Source organism: Mesoplodon bidens (genome assembly GCF_964165515.1).
Source record: "Mesoplodon bidens genome assembly, chromosome: 16".
NCBI classification, from domain to species: Eukaryota; Metazoa; Chordata; class Mammalia; order Artiodactyla; family Ziphiidae; genus Mesoplodon; species Mesoplodon bidens.
In genome coordinates, this window is record NC_138173.1 from 5,338,989 (window position 1) to 5,356,850 (window position 17,862).

The window sequence follows — 17,862 nt, forward strand, 5'->3', positions numbered from 1 at the left end:
CCCTGATTTTCTAGGTAGGGAAAAAGTCTGTTTCCAAACTCTAAGAACAATACATTTGATGCTTGGCCAACTTCAAATAGATTATTAAACTGAAAAGTCAGTCCCATGTAGCAGAAAACAGAACGTGAGCTTTAGCATAGGTGCCAAATAACTGCTCAGTAATTAAGAGAAGATTATTTTCATACCTCCCCTCAAAGGCAGGAAATAGAACATAATATTGTAACTAATTTTTATTTTCTGAGGACATTACATTAACATACTGTCTTATGAGTTCAATAATTGGAGTAATAATTCTGTCTCATCTACACACTTAATTTTCTACACACACTCTATATGAAGCGGACATATAATTACAGTGTTATAGGATTGTTAAAAATAACCATTACAGGGCTTCCCTGGTGGTACAGTGGTTGAGAGTCCGCCTGCCAATGCAGGGGACACGGGTTCGTGCCCCGGTCCGGGAAGATCCCACATGCCGTGGAGCAGCTAAGCCCGTGTGCCACAACTACTGAGCCTGCGCTCTAGAGCCCGTGAGCCACAACTACTGAAGCCCGCGCGCCTAGAGCCCGTGCTCCGCAACAAGAGAAGCCACCGCAATGAGAAGCCCACGCACCGCAGCAAAGAGCAGCCCAGTTCCCATCTGAGCCAGCTGCCTCTGAGGTCCCCAAAGAGCGGTTCAGTGTGTCCGTCACTCCTCCGTTTGTTAGTTAGCGTTCTCTGCGGAGCACTTTCCCTTCTCTCCCCGTTGTTTGTTCACTCCTTTATTTCTATTAACATGGACTCTGGACTGTTAATTTATTAATGGATATATTGTCACTATCATCATTTATTTTGGTGTTCCTTTCATCTCAGACGGCTGGTGGGAGCCCCTTGAACTGGCTCCTGTATCCTTTTGATGGGTCCCGGGCATTCTTTGAGCTCTTCCTAACCTTGCGGCACAATAATATAATTTTACAGTCTACGCTCCAACATGAAAGTGCCATTTCTCTGGGGTGCCCTGGTTCCTTTTAGTGGAGAGCAGCATTTAGAAACTAGGACTCGGGCGCTTGTTGCGCTCATTGCTGCTGGGTGTTCAGTGTTCCTGCACCCTGGGCAGACACCGTCAGGCAGGCCAGATGTGTGTGTTGGAGAATCTTGGCTGTCATTATCCTCGGTGCATTTACTTATTTGCTCAGTGTCATCAGTCTTGCAACCATATCGGCCCTCTTCTCCATCTGACACCTTCATGCCCCATACCCTTGGGTACTGGCGAGCACACCGTTGATGCCCTTCTGTGGCTGCCTCCGCCCCCCCTCTAGTTGCTGGGGGTCCATGGGCATGCTGCCAGAGTACATCTGCACTTCATCCCCTCCCCCGTTCACTGTCCTGCTAAGTCACCACCTATGTTACGCTTTACAAAGCGTCAAAAGATAAATAAATGGGGGATATGAAATATATCAAGTACACAAGAATTTTGTTTTGTTGAATTTGTTGTTGCTCCCATTAGAAAAGTGGTATTAGCTATTACCTGCAGATGGCCTTGTTATGGCAGTTATGGTGGAGTTTATGACAGCTTAATTTACCGGTAGGAAGATAATAGCAAAATTCCCCCCCTTCCCTTTATTTTAAGTGTTCTGTTAGGTTTATTTTGCTTATGAAATTCCTATCTTAGTAAAGAAAAAATTTAGAAGTAGATACGTAAAGAAAAGTTCAACTATTCACTTTTTAAAACTCTGAGACTGAATTGTTTTATTTCGATTTATGTTTCAGTTTAATAAAATAAGAACTTAATTTTATGTTAGTCCCCAAAACAACCTTAGCTCAGACCATGAATATCTTATCTACTAGGCAGTAGATAATTTGGCCTATTTGCAAATGGACTAGGGTCTGCGTGTGGGTTTATAAAGGTATAAGATAAATCTTTTCATGTTTATGCTCACTTTCTACAGCAAATTTAGAGAATATTTCACTGTTTATATATCACAAGGAGGATCAGATTCTTTCCCCAATATCCAGAACTGCCACTTAATTTTAATAAATTAGTAGTTATCATTACAGCGTGCTTTGCATGTGATATATACCAAATGCTTTATGTGTGCAATCAATCCTTATTAAAACCCTATGAGGTATGTATTATTACCTCTATATTACAGATAAGAAGGATGTATTAGCAGATAGCTTTTCTGTTTTTTAACCTTTTTATTAATCTATGCTGCCTTGAGCTTGTTTTTTCACTAAATTTATAGTTTAATATGTTTCAACATTGACTGTTTAATTTGCTTCACAGAGATCGGAAATTGTGCAGTTTGGGGTTAAAAGGCTACTACGTTAAAGACGACGGCGACAGTTCAGGTAACACAGTGTGAAGCTACACAGCCCTTGTCTTGCTAAAACTGACCACGGTACCGCGCAGAGGAGAGGTGGAAGCAAAGCAAGGAAGGTACTTGCCCGGCCGTAGTTTGCACAGCTGCCCCACTTGGGAGAGCTTTCTGGGCTGCTCGCGTGTGGCGGTTAAGCCCCGTTTCCTCAGGTCGGAGTTCCCTGGCCCTGGCTTAGGTTTTGGCTTGTTGGGGAGGCCACCGAGGTCTCAGAGCCACCCCGCACTGACGGCCTCCTCGCTTACATACTTCAGCTGTTTTATACATAAACCATTCAGGCTAAACTCCAAGTGAACAGCCACAGCCTTTTGGCTGAAGTAAAGAGGCCACAATCTGGATTAACTTTCCCAAATAACACATAGAGTTTGTTCTACGCTTTGAGCCTCACCTAGTTACCTGAAAACCATCTTGGTCTCTGTCAGACTTCCCTCTCCGGGCCCCATTTGTCCTTTGCACACAGATCTTTTATGTTTCTCCGGACACGGGGAACACTCCGGCCCGAGGTGTAGGCTAAGATCAGCACAAGTAGCGCGTCACGTTACCCTCGAAAGCCTCCACTGCTCACAGTGATGGAGCAAATCAGTGCCTCTTCAGTTACACACTGGATGAAACGCTTGGTTGCATTTCAGTGTTACACTGTACAAATAAGATTTCTCTAGACCCTGGGGTCCCACCTAACATAGGAAAACACGCATAGCATGAGAGGAGCACCAGGGTAAGTCGGTTCATATCCCCTGTTTTGGTCTCCGCTGAGCTTCCACAAGGTCATTCAGTGGAGTGGCAAGTGGAATCGCCTCCATTATTTAGAGACGTGTCTTTCTCCCCTCTTCCTTTTTTTTTTTTTTTTTTTTGCGGTACACGGGCCTCTCACTGTTGCGGCCTCTCCCGTTGCGGAGCACAGGCTCCGGACGCGCAGGCTCAGCGGCCATGGCTCACGGGCCCAGCCTCTCCGCGGCACGTGGGATCTTCCCAGACCGGGGCACGAACCCGCGTCCCCTGCATCGGCAGGCGGACTCTCAACCACTGCGCCACCTGGGAAGCCCTCCCCTCTTCCTTTTAAGAGAATTTGTGCCATTAAGATCTCTTTTTCTCAGTCTCCATCTTTGCAGTGGGAAGATTCCCTGTCCTCTTGCCTAAGGTCACGTAGCTGGAGGGCAGCTCAGCCCTACTTGCGTATATGCTACTATATAACGTGTTTGTCTCCCATTTTAAAATAGAGCATTTGGATGGCATTTGGCCAATTAGCGGTATGATCTACTTTTAGATACCACATTAGGATAAAGTAAAACTTGCTTTGTTATGATAAAGCAGGTTTTCTCTAAGACCTAGAATCAGAGAGCTTAAAAGGATCTTCCAGTTCAGTGGATTTCAGACTTTTAACAGCAGAACGTTTTCATTAAACGAACTTCCCCACAAAGTCCCGGGGTGTAAATCCAGTCGTGACTGAAGTACCCGTGGAGGGCCTGAAGACCCACCTCTCATTTCCCTTTTTAATAGCTCCTAAAATAACTGCACGAGTCGTCCTTTTAAATCCACTGATCGAATGCAGCAGCGCTGCAGATGGGGAATGTGGAAATGTAGACATTTTCCCCGGGGCTGCCCTGCTGTGTTCCCTCGTGCATCCTCAGGACTGTGCCCAGTACCCAGCTACCCAGCGAGAGGAGGTGCTCCACGGAGGGAGCTGAGTGAGCGGCTGGGTGGACAGCAGCCGGCAGAGCCACACTAGGGCTTGTCTCTTGGTTCTTAGTGGGCTGTTTTTTCACAAGTCCGTATTCCCATCAGTTCCTTTTTTTTTTCCTTTTATTTTTCTTCCCCTTAAAAACTCACATTGACACACCTTTACCTCGCGCACGTCATGTAACAACTTTGGGTCTCAGGTTCCTTTTCTTTAAGATGAGGATGATGAAACCTGCGTCTAAATTTTCTCTAAAACTAAGCTAAAGTAATAGTGCTGTGTGTAGGAGAGCAGGCTGCAGAAGAGGAAGAAGACGGTCGTTCCCAGGGCGCTGCAGAGTCACGTGACAGCAAAGACGTAGGCCCAGATGAAAGTGAGCTTGATTCTGAGGCTGAACTCATGAGAAGCATGGGACTGCCACTTCAGTTTGGTAGTGTGTCTGCACATAAGAATTCTGAGGTAAGTATTAGTTTACTTTGCTTCTTTCTGTTTCTTAGTTTTCTTCATAAAATACCACGTGGAGTCTTTTTTTCCCAAATCTAATGCATTCATGAATTAGGGCACTTCACCTCTTTTTAAATGTACTTACATATTTATAAGTTAACGAAAACTGCAAGTTGTGATATGTCCCATGTGTGGTTCCTCCTCTTGGAAACGTAGATAGTAAGATTCACTTGTTGGTGTAACTGAAACCCAGGTTGGGGGGTTGAGGGTATTTTGTTTAATTTAATGTCAAAATAGATTTAGATTCTACCTCTTATAGTTTCTGAAGTGTAATTTTATTCACGTTATTGACCTTTGTAGGTATCTATGAATACTAGAAACAAAGTTAAGAGAAAAAAGAAAAAGCATCAAAAGAAGCACTTAGATGAAATTAAGAGAGAATCTTGGAGACAAGAATGTGAGGAAGATGACATTTTGGCTTCAGATGATCCATCTTCATCTGAGAATGAGAACACCAGAAGGTATAAACTTCAAACCAAAAAAGACATTGAAGGTGAGACTCTTCCTGCTGAAAATACATTACCTCCAAAGCTGGAAATTACGGAGCTCTGGGAGAAGTACTGGAAGGAATACGGGGGGGAACTGCTGTGGCAAAGCTGGCAAGAAAAGCACGCAGGCCAGACGCCGTGCTCAGAGCCCTGGAACGTCCCTGATACAAAGGCGGAATGGGAGCAGCATTATAGCCAGCTGTATTGGTATTATTTGGAACAGTTTCAGTACTGGGAAGCTCAGGGTTGGACTTTTGATGCTTCACAAAGCTGTGATACAGATACTTGTGGGTCTAGAACAGAAGTTGACAACAAGAAAGACGAAAATCGCACGAAAGCAGATGAACTTTCTTCTCCATCTTCATCAACGGGTAGCGAAAGCTCTAGTTCGGGTGATAAAGATGATCATGAAATCCTTGATGGCCTTAGTAATATACGTCTGAATTCGGAGGACGTAGGACAGAGCCCATTAGATCCCCGTGTGAGTTGTGACGGGCATCAGTGTTTAAGTGAAGTTAACAGCAGAAGAGAATGCCCTGCTTCGGGCCAAAGTGAACCGTGTACTGGAGAAACCAAGGAAAGCAGCTTGTCTGGGAGCAGAAGCACAAGCCAAGCAGCTCGGGGTAAGACTGGCCAAGATCTATCCTGCTGAGTAATGGTTAACAAGATTAGTCTATTGAGCAAAATAACTAACACTGATCCTTTATGGAAGAGTTAAATGATGCCAGCCACATTTTATGGTGTAATAGTGAAATGACCTAATCCAACTTACTTTTATGTCACAAGTTATTGTCCTTTTGTGTAAATAAAAAGAATGTTTGCATAGGGTTCTCAAAAGTATCACTCGTTCCTCTTGCACCTTGGTGGCCAGTGAATTACAACTTGGAAATCCATTAAGAAATCTAGTTTTAGAGTGAGCTTGGAATGTCCAAGTTTCTCTGGAGCAACTAAGTTTATAGGACACGTGCTAAAGAGTAGCTGTGAGCATACATTTGCCATTAGGCAAACCTGAATAGGGGTTGTGTCTGGAATTCACTTGGGACAAGTGAAGTCTTGCTCTATAGAGAGTCTCAACAGGGCATAAGATTATTTTGTAACTGAACGGATTGATTTCAGAATTCTCATCAAATATCCAGGGTAAGGAACTTGGTTGCCTCCTGCCTGAGTGATTAAGAAATAATTGTTGAGCAGACTGGTGCCACTGTCGGGGCTAAAGAAAGCCAGTGAGAGGTGTGTTAGGAGAAGCTGGAGTAGACAGATAAGAAGGCTTTTGTGAGGAGAAGGGGACCATCAACTGGTGCAGCAGAAAAGTGGGAGAGGACACTTTTATAACCTGAACTTCTCCTGAAGCCCACTGACTTGTTGTCTTGGCATCCTTGATGTTTGGTGCTGGAAAAGTCTGGTTCGTAGCAACTTTCTTCTCAGCCTCAGTCATATATATAAAGCAGGAGGTTTGGGCTTTTTACTTAACAGGTGGGTTTGCTTTGCTCCTCTCAGATCCCTGATCTTACTTCACCCTACAGTTTCCTTTAGAGAGTTGCTCACGAGCGCCTCTGTCCTCTTACAGTGGAGCTTACTTCAGTACGGTGTTCTCACTCCTTTCTATTTTGCTGTTATCTTCATTCTTCTTTAGTGTGAGTATTTTATATTAGTCTTTTGATAAGTCCTGTTCTTATTTGGACCAGAAACCTTGGAGTGTGTATGTTGGTCAATAACTGCTTCCTGTTCCTCCTGTTGATTTTACCCTCCCTTAGCTTCCTTTGTTAGATACAGTAAACCTCACAGTCTCTGCCTTCGTGTCGCCTGTTTTCTCAGGCACGTGTGTAGACCGTTACTATTGCGTGGTCCCTTAGTGAGGTGTATAATTAGGCGTTTCTGCAGTTGGCTCCAGTGTGACCGCCCTCAGGACCAATTTGAGAATTCTAGGCTTTGATTTGTTTTGGATCCTCCTTGAGACCAAAACGTAAGGCATACGCTGCATCTCTCCGTACGTATGTGTTCTACTGTTTGCGGCTGGGGTCTCCTGAAATAGCCTGTCCTCGCACCCTACAGCTCCCGCTGTCTCCCGCGTAGACCCCTCTCCACTGCTGGTCCCACCCAGCCACCTTGCTCCAGTCCGAAGGGACATAGAACACAGACACGTGCCTCAGCGGAGCCACCGCGGGTTATAAACACTCTTTTTAAATGGTGGTATTTGTCTTTCTGTTACTTCCATTATTACTTTAAGAGCTATATTAGAGGCAGTTAGATATATTTGCTTCTTAATAAAGAGAAGTTATTTTTAATCAAATGTGACCGTGCCATTTTTAGAGTCATTTAGATTAGAATCCCATCAAAATGTGATAGCTAACAGCTATCACAGAGGTAACTTTGTGGATTAATTTGTATAGGTTTAGACAGCTGTGAGGAAAAAGTAGTTTTATAGTTCACTTTTTTTTTTTTTTTTTTTTTTTTGCCGCACCTCAATGCTTGTGGGATCTTAATTCCCCAATCACAGATCAAACCTGGCCCACAGCAGTGAAGGCATGAAAGCGCTGAGTCTTAACCACTAGACCACCAGGGAATTCCCTGTAGTCCACTTTTTAAGTAGTTAGGTCATGGAAACTTTTAGACTTGAATAGACCAAGCTGCACACTGTACATGTAGATGCGTGGAATAGATAGATGTGGTCTAGCATACAGTTCATTGCAGGAGAGGCCCCGGAATACTTTGATTGCCTTTGCAAATGACAGAAGAGTTGTCAAACCAAGGGCGGAAATCAACTGCAGTATCTCTATCTCTTTAGATTCACAAGAGTCATCAGAAGCAAACACAATCAGAGACAGACCACGCCTCACCGGCACCGATGGAGATGAGAGTGGCGAAGATCCGCCTGAACAGAAGCCAAGCAAACTCAAGAGGAGGCAAGTCGCACACTCCCTCTCTCTGCAGAACGTGTCAGCAAGCTTTAGAGGCTCAGTAACTTGGTAGATAAAAGCGTGCCTCTGCTGTGTTCCTCCCAAATGGTATATGTTGCTTGCTAGCTCCTCCTCTGGTTCCTACTAGCCCCTAGAGGCAGAGACTCTGTGTGTACTTATATTCTTGGGCCCTCGTACATTCTTGTGGGTCCTCCATAAATGTTCAGTGAGCTTAACGTAATTTGCAAGAGTTATTTCTCATCGTTTGCATTTGTTGCTGTCGCCCAGGTAGTAGGGATCACTAGACGGTATCCCCAAAAGATGGGGATTTTACTGAGTTACTTATATCACGACCTTCTTAACAATATTTTCTCTTTTGTAATTTTCTTGGTTGGGTTGATACTTCTCAAATGTTTCCTTGTTTGTTTTAAGGAAAACCTCTAGAGATATCACCTAGGAGATTAGTTAAGGCTGCAGGTTAACTGGTGTTTTCCCAAAAGAAAATGGGGAAATTTATATTTGTTCAGGAATAGAGAGAACTACTTGACATGGTTCAAGATTTGAGTGCTCATTACTGTGTCCCAAACACGGCTAGGTAATTTATCTCATTTGGAAAATCCTGATTCAAGTACTCTTCTTCCTGTCTTCCTGGGTTTGTGAACTGTGGTTGATTGTCGTGGTGGGAAAGTTTGCATGGGTTGACTGTATGTACCTTTTAATACTTGCCTGAACTGGTGGGCTCTGGAGATAACGGCTTATCACTGTTTGCTTTGTTTATTTGTTTAGCCATGAACTGGACATCGATGAAAACCGGGATTCAGACTTTGATGACGACGGTTGCCTTCTAGGATTCAAGCATGGCTCAGGACAGAAGTAATTTTCCGTAAATGCTGCTGTCTTCCAGAAATCTTAACCACTTCAGCTATCCTAAAGCTCTCTGATATTCAGATAGCGAATAATGGTTATGTATTTCTTAACATTTGAGGTGTTACAATTAAAGCACTAACCTCTTTTGCTAGTAAGAATTTTAGAGCTATCACTGTACATTTGATTTATTCACATGTATTAACTCAGTTGCACTTCATAACAATCCAATGTTTTTATTCTACAAAATTGTAATCATTTCTGTGTACTTCAGCCATATAGTCATTTAAGGCTAGAGTTCATAGAAGTTAATAATATAAAGGGTTTTCCTGATAACTGCCACATTTAAATTCCTGGCAGAATTTATTTCTACCCACATGTAATTTTATTGAGAAATTACTTAGGTAGCTCTTGCTTGTATATACTCATAGAGATTTATTCTGTTACCTGGGATTTAGCTATTCTTCTATTTTAGAGCACCCAATTTCACTTAAAAGAGAAGGATAAGATACACTTTTTATGAAGAAGTTTATAATATAGGTAGAAGATAACAACTGACATTTAAAACCAAACTGTTCAGAGTTTGTTTATAAGTGCTAAATTATATATTACACTGTGGGTCCCTAATAGTCTGTAAGAGAGGCAATTCGTGAGGCTTAATAGAGTCAGCGAAGGCTTCATAGCAGACATATGTCTTTTAGGACTGGAAAAATTCAGATGGTTAGATCAGCAGATTCTCTAATTATTTTAGTAATGGGGGGTTTGCTTCTTGGGTTAGTTCATATTGATTTAAGAATCTAGTGGCCACTTTTAAGACAATTTGAACATATCCAGATATGTGTTAAAAGAGCTTTAGCATCACCTCACTGTGAGAAAAAATTATATTTCCCCAACATGAATTGGGGTTATAGTTTCCTGCTGTTTTTTTAAATTACATTTTACAATGTAATTTCTCCTTTCTGTTATCTGTAAGATATGTTGATATTCCCACCTTTGGTGTTTCTTTCGCATTTACTTGGGAATTAACATACAAGCTAGACCTTAAAAAGTCCTCTGCGTTTTTCACTTTATTTCATAATTTAAAAAAATGAAATTAAAATAGTGGCTGCTAATAGGCAAATCGTGAAAATTATTAGTTTTCTTCTCTTTTCATATAAGGAAGCAGATTCATAGACCCTAAAGTTTGAGTCCACTTCTTTTGCTTTGGTCACAGATATGGTGGAATTTCAAATTTCAGTCACCGGCGGGTCAGGTATCTACACAAGAATGTGAAGTACAAGTCCAAGTCCTTGGACATGAGAAGACAAATCAATATGAAAAACAAACACCTCTTCTTCACTGAGGAGCCAGGAAAAACTCTTTTCAAGAAAAGCAAAACTTTGAGTAAGGTATGTATAAATTTCGCTTTATATTTACAAATCGAGTCTCATTTTTGTGACCTTTGACTCCTTAAAGTTTCTGTTTGCAAACAGGAGCCCTGTTGCTACCAGATGTAAGGGTACCTAAAATTCTTTTCCATTTGCTTCCTAAAGGCTTATACTGTGTGAACTAAGTTTGAAAAAAAGGTAATTGGGGCTGATGTGAGAGGAGGATGCTTTGAAAGCTACCAGTACAAATAGGAGTAGTGTATGGGACAATAAATAGGTCAAATCGCCTTGTGTGTAGTAGCAGCTGTCTGTCTCCGGCTAAGTAGGATCCTGGAAGTCCAATTTCTGATGCAGCGTTTATTGAAAGGCTTAATCTTGAGGTCATGTAGAGGTGATCGATCAGACTTTGCACTAACAAGTTCATCCAAATGGCGTGAGCCTCAAGGCTAATTTAGTGACTCACGCTGTTCACTGGAGGATTTACATCCCCTCTCCTAGACTTTGTTGTACCTGCCTTGTGTGTACCTGGAAGACAAAAGTAATTAGAACTGCTCTTGTTGGGTTTGATGAGTGGTCCTTCTCCGATCTGGGAGAAAAGCGCCATCCAGTGAGCAGAGTTCTGTATCTGTCACCTCTCCAGCAGCTCCGTGGGGCAAGGGGACCAAGTCTCAGGTCACTTAGGGTACATTATCCTCGCTGAGCACCACCATTTGTCCAAACCATGCTACAAATTTAAAGCTGGTTTTAGTTTTATTGTATTTCAGATTGGTTGGTTACTGGTCATATCTTAATATTTTAGTGACCCTGCTTATATCTGGAACACATTGCCCAGTATCAGTTCAGTCAGTCCGACGGGCCTTTTGATAACGTGTTGAAGGCGATAATTCCCCTACATTCATCTGTAGCCGAAGAGCAGAAACATAACTGCCACGTGTTGCCGAGGAAGAAAGTTAGTGTGACTGTTGTGTTCTTAGGCGTCTGATTGATATATAGGCACAGTCCCCTCAAAGGAAGATTCTGGGTCGTGGTCCGTGTCCATCTTCTGTCACTCTTGTTCTCACTTCCGGACTCTTAGGAAGGTCAGGAAGATCTCTTATGAAGCATATTCTTGTTACCGAAGATTGCAAGGAAGTATGTATCATCTGACCTTGAGCCTTGTTAACATTTCAGAGGAGAAACTTAGTTCTTAGGGATCACTTTACTGCCTCTACTGCTTCATTAGAAGGCAGCTCGCATTCTTTCCAAGATAGCACTGCGTTTACAGATGGGCACTAAACATCATCTTTGATGCTGAGTACCGTTCAACATAGATTGTATAGCTGGAGCCATTACAGAAAATGCTATGTAATTTGAAAAGCTAAAAGCAATGGCTCAACAACAGGTAAGTACATTTGTAATGGTAATATATTTTACGGTTACATTGTTAGAAGACATAATGGAAAGTTACTGGCACAGTAGAGCTTTATCCTCTTAGTGTTAATTGCTAACAGGAAGGCCATAGTCTTGTGTTTAAGCTGATTTTTTTTTTCCTTTTAAAGAGCTCTTTAATAAGGTCACGGTACATCCAGACAACAAAGTGTAATTAGGTTGGAATTACTTAGTCACATTAGCTTGTATGATACAGTGTACTTATCAGAGCTAATACTGTGACACAGCTTGTCAAGTCACAAATGGTAAAGCAGATGGAAATATTCTGTGTAATTGCGAATTAATTCATGCTTGTAACATCTTAAAATTTCAGGTAGAAAAATTCCTGCAATGGGTTAATGAACCAATGGATGATGAAGCATCGCAGGAGTCAGTTTCTCATAACAACGTGCAAGATACTTGCACAAGCAGTGGTTCAGAGGAACAAGAAGTGTCTGTTGAAAAAGGGGATGACCCACCGGAGACGAGTGAGCCGGAACCTGGAAAGCGTCGTGCCATGTCTGCAGCTGGGGAAGTGGGAACAGAGAAAACTGACCGGGATGGCACAGAAGCAGCAGTGCCAGATGAGGGGGACTGCCCCGCCCAGGCTGCACCAGACGGTCTTCAGGTAGAAGCCGAAGGTGAGGCTAAATGTGCTCCCACTTGCTAACGGACTTCAATTCCTTGTTTTAAATATGTTTTTCCCTCGTTATCACTTACGAATAATCTATACCTAAGGATTCACAGCTGTTTATTCGTAAGTTGAAAGAAGGCATATTTAGTGTAAATGTGCTAATGGCCGTGACTTCGCACCCAGAGCATCCTTGGCTGAACAAGCATGATAAAATAAAAGGCTAAAGAGTAGGGGAAGCTGTTTGAGCACCTCCATCTGTGCCATTAAGACTGGTCTCTGCCACCACCACTCTCTGTTCCGTGGGCTAAAGGTGCCAGTCCCGTTGATTCCTGTTGGGATCTAGTATTGCCCTGATTTTCTTTTGGATAATTGTTTTGTTCTTGTTGGTTTTTTTGTGGTGATGGTGGTTGGTGGTGATGTTTGTTTTTTAGATGGTACGTTGACATAAAAAAGTATTGACAGTAGTTGGCTATGATGAATGAAGAACAGTGTAGCATTTTCACTTTATGCCCTTTTGTAGTATTTGAATTTATTTTATAAAAGTTAGACTCAGTGGAACATTATGGCTTTTTTAAGGCAGAAATTTTCATTTGACATAGTATTCATTTTTACTGGTGAATTATTTCAGACTTGCCCTAAAGAAACAATTATACTTGTGATGCTTTCTTATTTAGTATTGAGCGAAATACCTTATTTGAATCTTGATTTTTTTTTCTGTGTGTGTGTGTGTGTGTGTGTGTAAACCTGTGATCTTTGTATTATATATTTCTTTGCCTTTCTAAACAGTGTACTTAAGGTAGTTTAATATTTTTATTGCCATTGTACACTGATGTTCACTTGCAGATTTCTGAAATGAGAATCCTTATCCTCCTTCCATCTGTAAAGTAGCCCATTGAGATAGGTGAAATTATCCCTGTTCTATAAATAAGTAAAGCTTAGAGAAAATAAGAAATTTGCCCGACAGCACCCAGCCAGTAAGTGGCAAAGCTAGAACTTGGTACCAAGTTGTGTGATCTCTAAATCCCATTTTCCCACCCTACCCTAGCTCCCTGCCCACCACTTGTCACGAGGCTGGTGTTCTCACCTGGGGTGATACCGCCATCTCAGGTATTTGGGAGAGGGGTTAGATCCATCTGGGGGATTCTGGCATTTCGTACTTTAGATGACTTAATGTTAAGTCCTGTACACGATGGTCTTTCACAATAAGGAATTTTGACTCAAAATCTTAGTGTCTCCTCTCATGAGAAGCTCACTGCTCTTTGCTGTTGACGGCACCTTTTGCTATCTGCAGTGATCAGATGACCGCATTAGGACACAGTCCTTTGAGGACCATTTCAATGTTTACTTTATTATTTGTCGGCACCAGTTCTTGTCATCATACTTAGGTATGAGAGCACTCCTGTCTTTCTAAGTTGCTGCATCTAATCTGCTCAGAACTGAAACCAAATAACCAAACAAATAAAAATCATTTATCTAAGAAAAAGTCAGTGTGCATGAATGAGATCCTTTTCCACTGAATGGAGCTAGTGACCCCTGTTTCAATTTCTCAGAGGCTGTAGGACTTGTAGGTCATGGCTAGGTTCAGAGGATTGATGTGGCTGAGAGTTAGAGCTTAATCAGTCCTTGGGAGCTTTTGTTTTAAAGAAGGGAAGGGAAATGTTTGAATTTCCATAATTCACCCACTAAAGCAACTTTATCTAAGAGACACTTGTGTAATAACTTTTATACCTATAATAGTACCTCTCCACATCTCCTAACAATCCTGTGAAGCAAGTAGCTTAAATACTACCCATTGATTCATTCTTTTTGAGGAATTAAAAATTGGAACTTAGAGAGCCTGGGTTACTTTTTCCAAGTTCAAGGAGCCAAGAAGTGGCAAAATGGAGGCTATAACCTGCAGCCAGTGCTGTTCCCAGATGCCCTCCACCCTCTGGCGTGTGGCTTCATACACGTGCTGGAGCGCAGTCCCAAACTGTAGTTATTTGCCATGGCCACACTTTAGATACATTCACCTGTGATTTCCTCTTTCTATAGTGAGCATCTGTATTATTTCTATTCTTTTATTGTAGCTGAAAATAAAAAGAAGAAGAAGAAGAAGAAGAAAAGCAAGAACAGAAAGGGAATTGGTCTGCCTCCTGAGATCACTGCTGTGCCCGAGCTGGCAAAGTACTGGGCCCAGAGATACAGGCTCTTCTCCCGCTTTGACGATGGGATTAAATTAGACAGGGGTAAGGTATATATGTAATTTTTAACTTCATTTTGAAATAATTTCAAACTGATAGAAAAGTTGCAAGAATAGGAAGAAATGTTCACATCCCCTTTATTCAGATTGAGCTATTTTTAACATTTTGCCACATTTGCTTTGTCATTCTCTGTATGCATGTATGTAGGTATGTTTTCTGACCCAGTTGCCCCTACCCCTTAGTACTTTGGTGTGTATTTTCTAAGAACAGTGATATTTTTATATGACAATGATAAAGTTACAAATTTCACACTGTTACAATATCATAATCAGCCAATCAGTACTCTGGTTTCATCAATTATACTGATCATGTCCTTTATAGCATTCTTTTTCTTCCAGTATAGGGTCAGGTATTGCATTTATTTTCATGTTCCTTTAGTTTCCCTTAATCTGGGATAGTTCCTGAGCTTCTTTGTCTTTCATAACTTTGACATTTTCCAGAGAACAGCTGCCAGTTATTTTCTACAGTGTCTCTCAGTTTGGGTACATCTGTGTTTTTTAAACTTCAGACTCAGGTTTAATCTGTATTTTTTGCATCTTAGGATAGATAGCAAAAGCAATTGATAGGTTATTTAACAGAACATCTGATGTGCAGAAAGCTGTAAGCAAATGAATTAACACTGGAGAGTTTGAATTCTTTTTCAGGTTTTCCTGCCATAACCTTGAAGAGCTAACTTCAACTCAGTTGCGCAAACTGAGGCCTGCTTTCATGCTGGGGCTCTACCTAAACATTGGTCTTTATTAACTGTCCAAATCAGGAGGTATTGATCTGTGTGGAGTTTCAGGGCTTCTCTGAGCCTCTTAAAATTATTTGTAAAATGCTGTGTATCAGGGAGAGTACATAAGAGTTTGTTGGGGAAATAAGACTGGAGAAAAGCTTTTAATTCTATAAAAGGAGTTTATGTTTTTATTCTTCCAGCAATGAGGAGCCATTTAAAGTTTCGATGAAGAATGGGAACAGGAAAATTGGTGCATCATTTTGTTCAGAGAAATATCTTTCTGAAAAACGTAAATTCCTTCTCTTGGGAAAGAAGGCAGGCAGTGTCCTTTTTCTCTGGAGTGGACATGGGACCTCCTTTCTGAAAATGATGAAGGCTCTGCTGAGCCTACAGCTCTGCAGTCTTGCTGTCACCTGCTTGCTTTTCTGACCCTTTAGACACGTGCAGATTTTGCTGAGTGTCCCGTACAGTTGCGGTTCACTGCTTCCCCTTCAGAAATTAAATAATTGGGAACCTCGGTGAAGTTCGGGGAGTTGGTCAATGAAAATAGCTGACTTTCCGTTTTCCATGATAGGTAGTCAGTTGTTGGTACTTCAAACAGAAAAATCAGAATTGCATTCAGTTGTTGGAGGGATATTGCAGAAGAATCAGGCAAGAATTGAGGTGGCTGTTTCTGTGGAAATTGGCTCTGGGAATGATACTGTCCCTTTTATAACAAGATCCGCAGACCTTTTCCTTCAACCTAGATAATATATAAATTTTGAAGAGAGAAACTAAGTGTTTTCTTTTAAGCATTTAGTATAGAGTAATGTTTGCTGTGTTTGTGTTTGGCTTGGCTTCTTGCCGTTGAAGGTCATAACAGAAACCCTCTCCCTTCGCAGAGGGCTGGTTCTCAGTTACACCCGAGAAGATCGCTGAGCACATTGCCGGCAGGGTCAGCCAGTCCTTCCCGTGTGACACCGTAATCGACGCATTTTGTGGAGTTGGAGGAAATACCATTCAGTTTGCCTTAACAGGAAAAAGAGGTAATTGGTCATCAGTAGTTTATTCATTAATTAATTTCGCTTTATTCAGTAAAGGCTTCATTTTGCTTCAGCCTAGCTCTACTGAGATTTAATAATTGATCATTTAATGCCAAATATTTAACGATAATAGTTAACATATATTAAGCATACACTTTGTATACTGGTTTAAGTGCTTAATATGTATTTATTTAGTCAACGATCTTGTGATATGTATCTTTTCCTACCATCTGTGTTTCACAAATAAACCAAGAAATAAAAGATGAAGTAACTTGCCCAAGATCACACAGACGCAGCTTGGCGGAGCCAAGATTATAGCATTATATAAAACTGAAAATATGAAAATGGGAGACTATTCTTTGGAAGGAGAGAAGAGTAGACAGGGAGTCCCAGCTGTGTCCCTCACCATCTGTATGACCTTGGACATCCTTTAGTCTTAATTGAAAGGAGACATTAAATTGAGAGAACCTCTGTGATACCTTTCAGCTCTGACATCCTAAGACACTAAGAACCTTTTAAATATTGGACTGTCCTCATGGTTGTTTGACTTCAGAATCACAAGAAAGAAAACCTCTGTTAAACTATTGCTATATCAGTATACATCTGCTAAGAACTGTGTCAAGTAGGCAGTACATGTGCTGTTTCCCAGGGGAAAGAAGGCTTTATGAAACTGGACAGTCTGCCCAAATTGACTTAGCGGAGTCAGGAAGCCAGGGCTTTTACTTGGCTTTCTCTGTATCTGATATCCCTTTTCTTTCTCAGTTCTTTTTAAAATGTAGTATAAAGTGATATGTTAGAGATAGCAACTGTTAAGTCATACTCTGAAGATGCTTTTTTTCACCCATGTCTTTATGTATAAAGCTCCCATTTCAGTAGATTTCAGTTGTCTTATTGATTTATATAAAGTTCTTTATATTAACTAGGAAAACATATGATTCTGGAAGGCATAATACGGGAGCTAGGAAATGATGAAGGGCAGCCCAGCATTGATTTTAAGACCAGTGCTGATGGCCCGTGGCCCCTATTCAGTCACTCCGATGCTCCAGAGCATCATGACATTTGCTATCTTCGTGTGGTCTCCTAAGAGTCTGCATGAAAGCTGTTTTCATATTTACTGGAATAGTAGTTACTTTCTTGTTGTTCCTGAATTTACTACTTTCTCTTAAAGTTCTTCTCTGCCTTTGCCAGATAAGCCATTCCTATGAGCTCAAATCAGTGTTTATTGCATGGAAATGATTTTTTCCTCAAAAGTTGTCTAATCTGTCTTCATTTGGCATTGTACTGTAACATGAATTACAATATCTGCCCTCTGATAAAACAGCAGGTAGATCTGGAAATTTTTTCAGAATATTACAGAAACAGCCCATATTGTAGTTTTGTATTTCTACGAATACAGGTCTGTTGCCAAGGCTCTCTGTAGCTTAGTGCACATTTGGTAAAGGAAAATGTCTAATGTGGGTCCCAAGCTAAAGAAGACTGCTTCTGCCTGACTCCATCACAGCCCCATCACTCACACCTACAGATCTCCAGCCCCTGGGAAGAAAAGGAGGCACACCCAGACTCCACCCCTGCCAGGTGCGGTCACGGTCACGGTCTGGCTTGCAGCCTGTGAGCTGGAAGCTCAGGAGTCCTCAGTGTGTTCATAGCGTGGTGTCCCGGGACCTTCTCCCCGAAGCAGTAGGAGCT

The 17,862-nt window shown here is 41.6% G+C and overlaps 1 protein-coding gene across 2 annotated transcripts in view; it reads left to right on the forward strand.

The window, feature by feature from the left end:
- The window catches only part of TGS1 (trimethylguanosine synthase 1), a 38,403-nt gene that overhangs the window by 2,667 nt on the left and 17,874 nt on the right, over positions 1 to 17,862 (forward strand). The window contains exons 2-10 of one of the 2 annotated variants that reach the window (XR_014017732.1): positions 2,267 to 2,331; positions 4,319 to 4,491; positions 4,837 to 5,647; positions 7,810 to 7,927; positions 8,708 to 8,794; positions 9,999 to 10,173; positions 11,894 to 12,200; positions 14,263 to 14,426; positions 16,036 to 16,179. Coding sequence is in view for 1 of the 2 variants with exons in the window: in XM_081258212.1 (XP_081114338.1) it covers positions 2,267 to 2,331; positions 4,319 to 4,491; positions 4,837 to 5,647; positions 7,810 to 7,927; positions 8,708 to 8,794; positions 9,999 to 10,173; positions 11,894 to 12,200; positions 14,263 to 14,421; positions 16,036 to 16,179 (2,039 nt within the window). In the remaining variant the exon portion in view is untranslated. The remainder of the gene's footprint in view (positions 1 to 2,266; positions 2,332 to 4,318; positions 4,492 to 4,836; positions 5,648 to 7,809; positions 7,928 to 8,707; positions 8,795 to 9,998; positions 10,174 to 11,893; positions 12,201 to 14,262; positions 14,427 to 16,035; positions 16,180 to 17,862) is intronic. The other variant, XM_081258212.1, reaches the window with a different exon arrangement.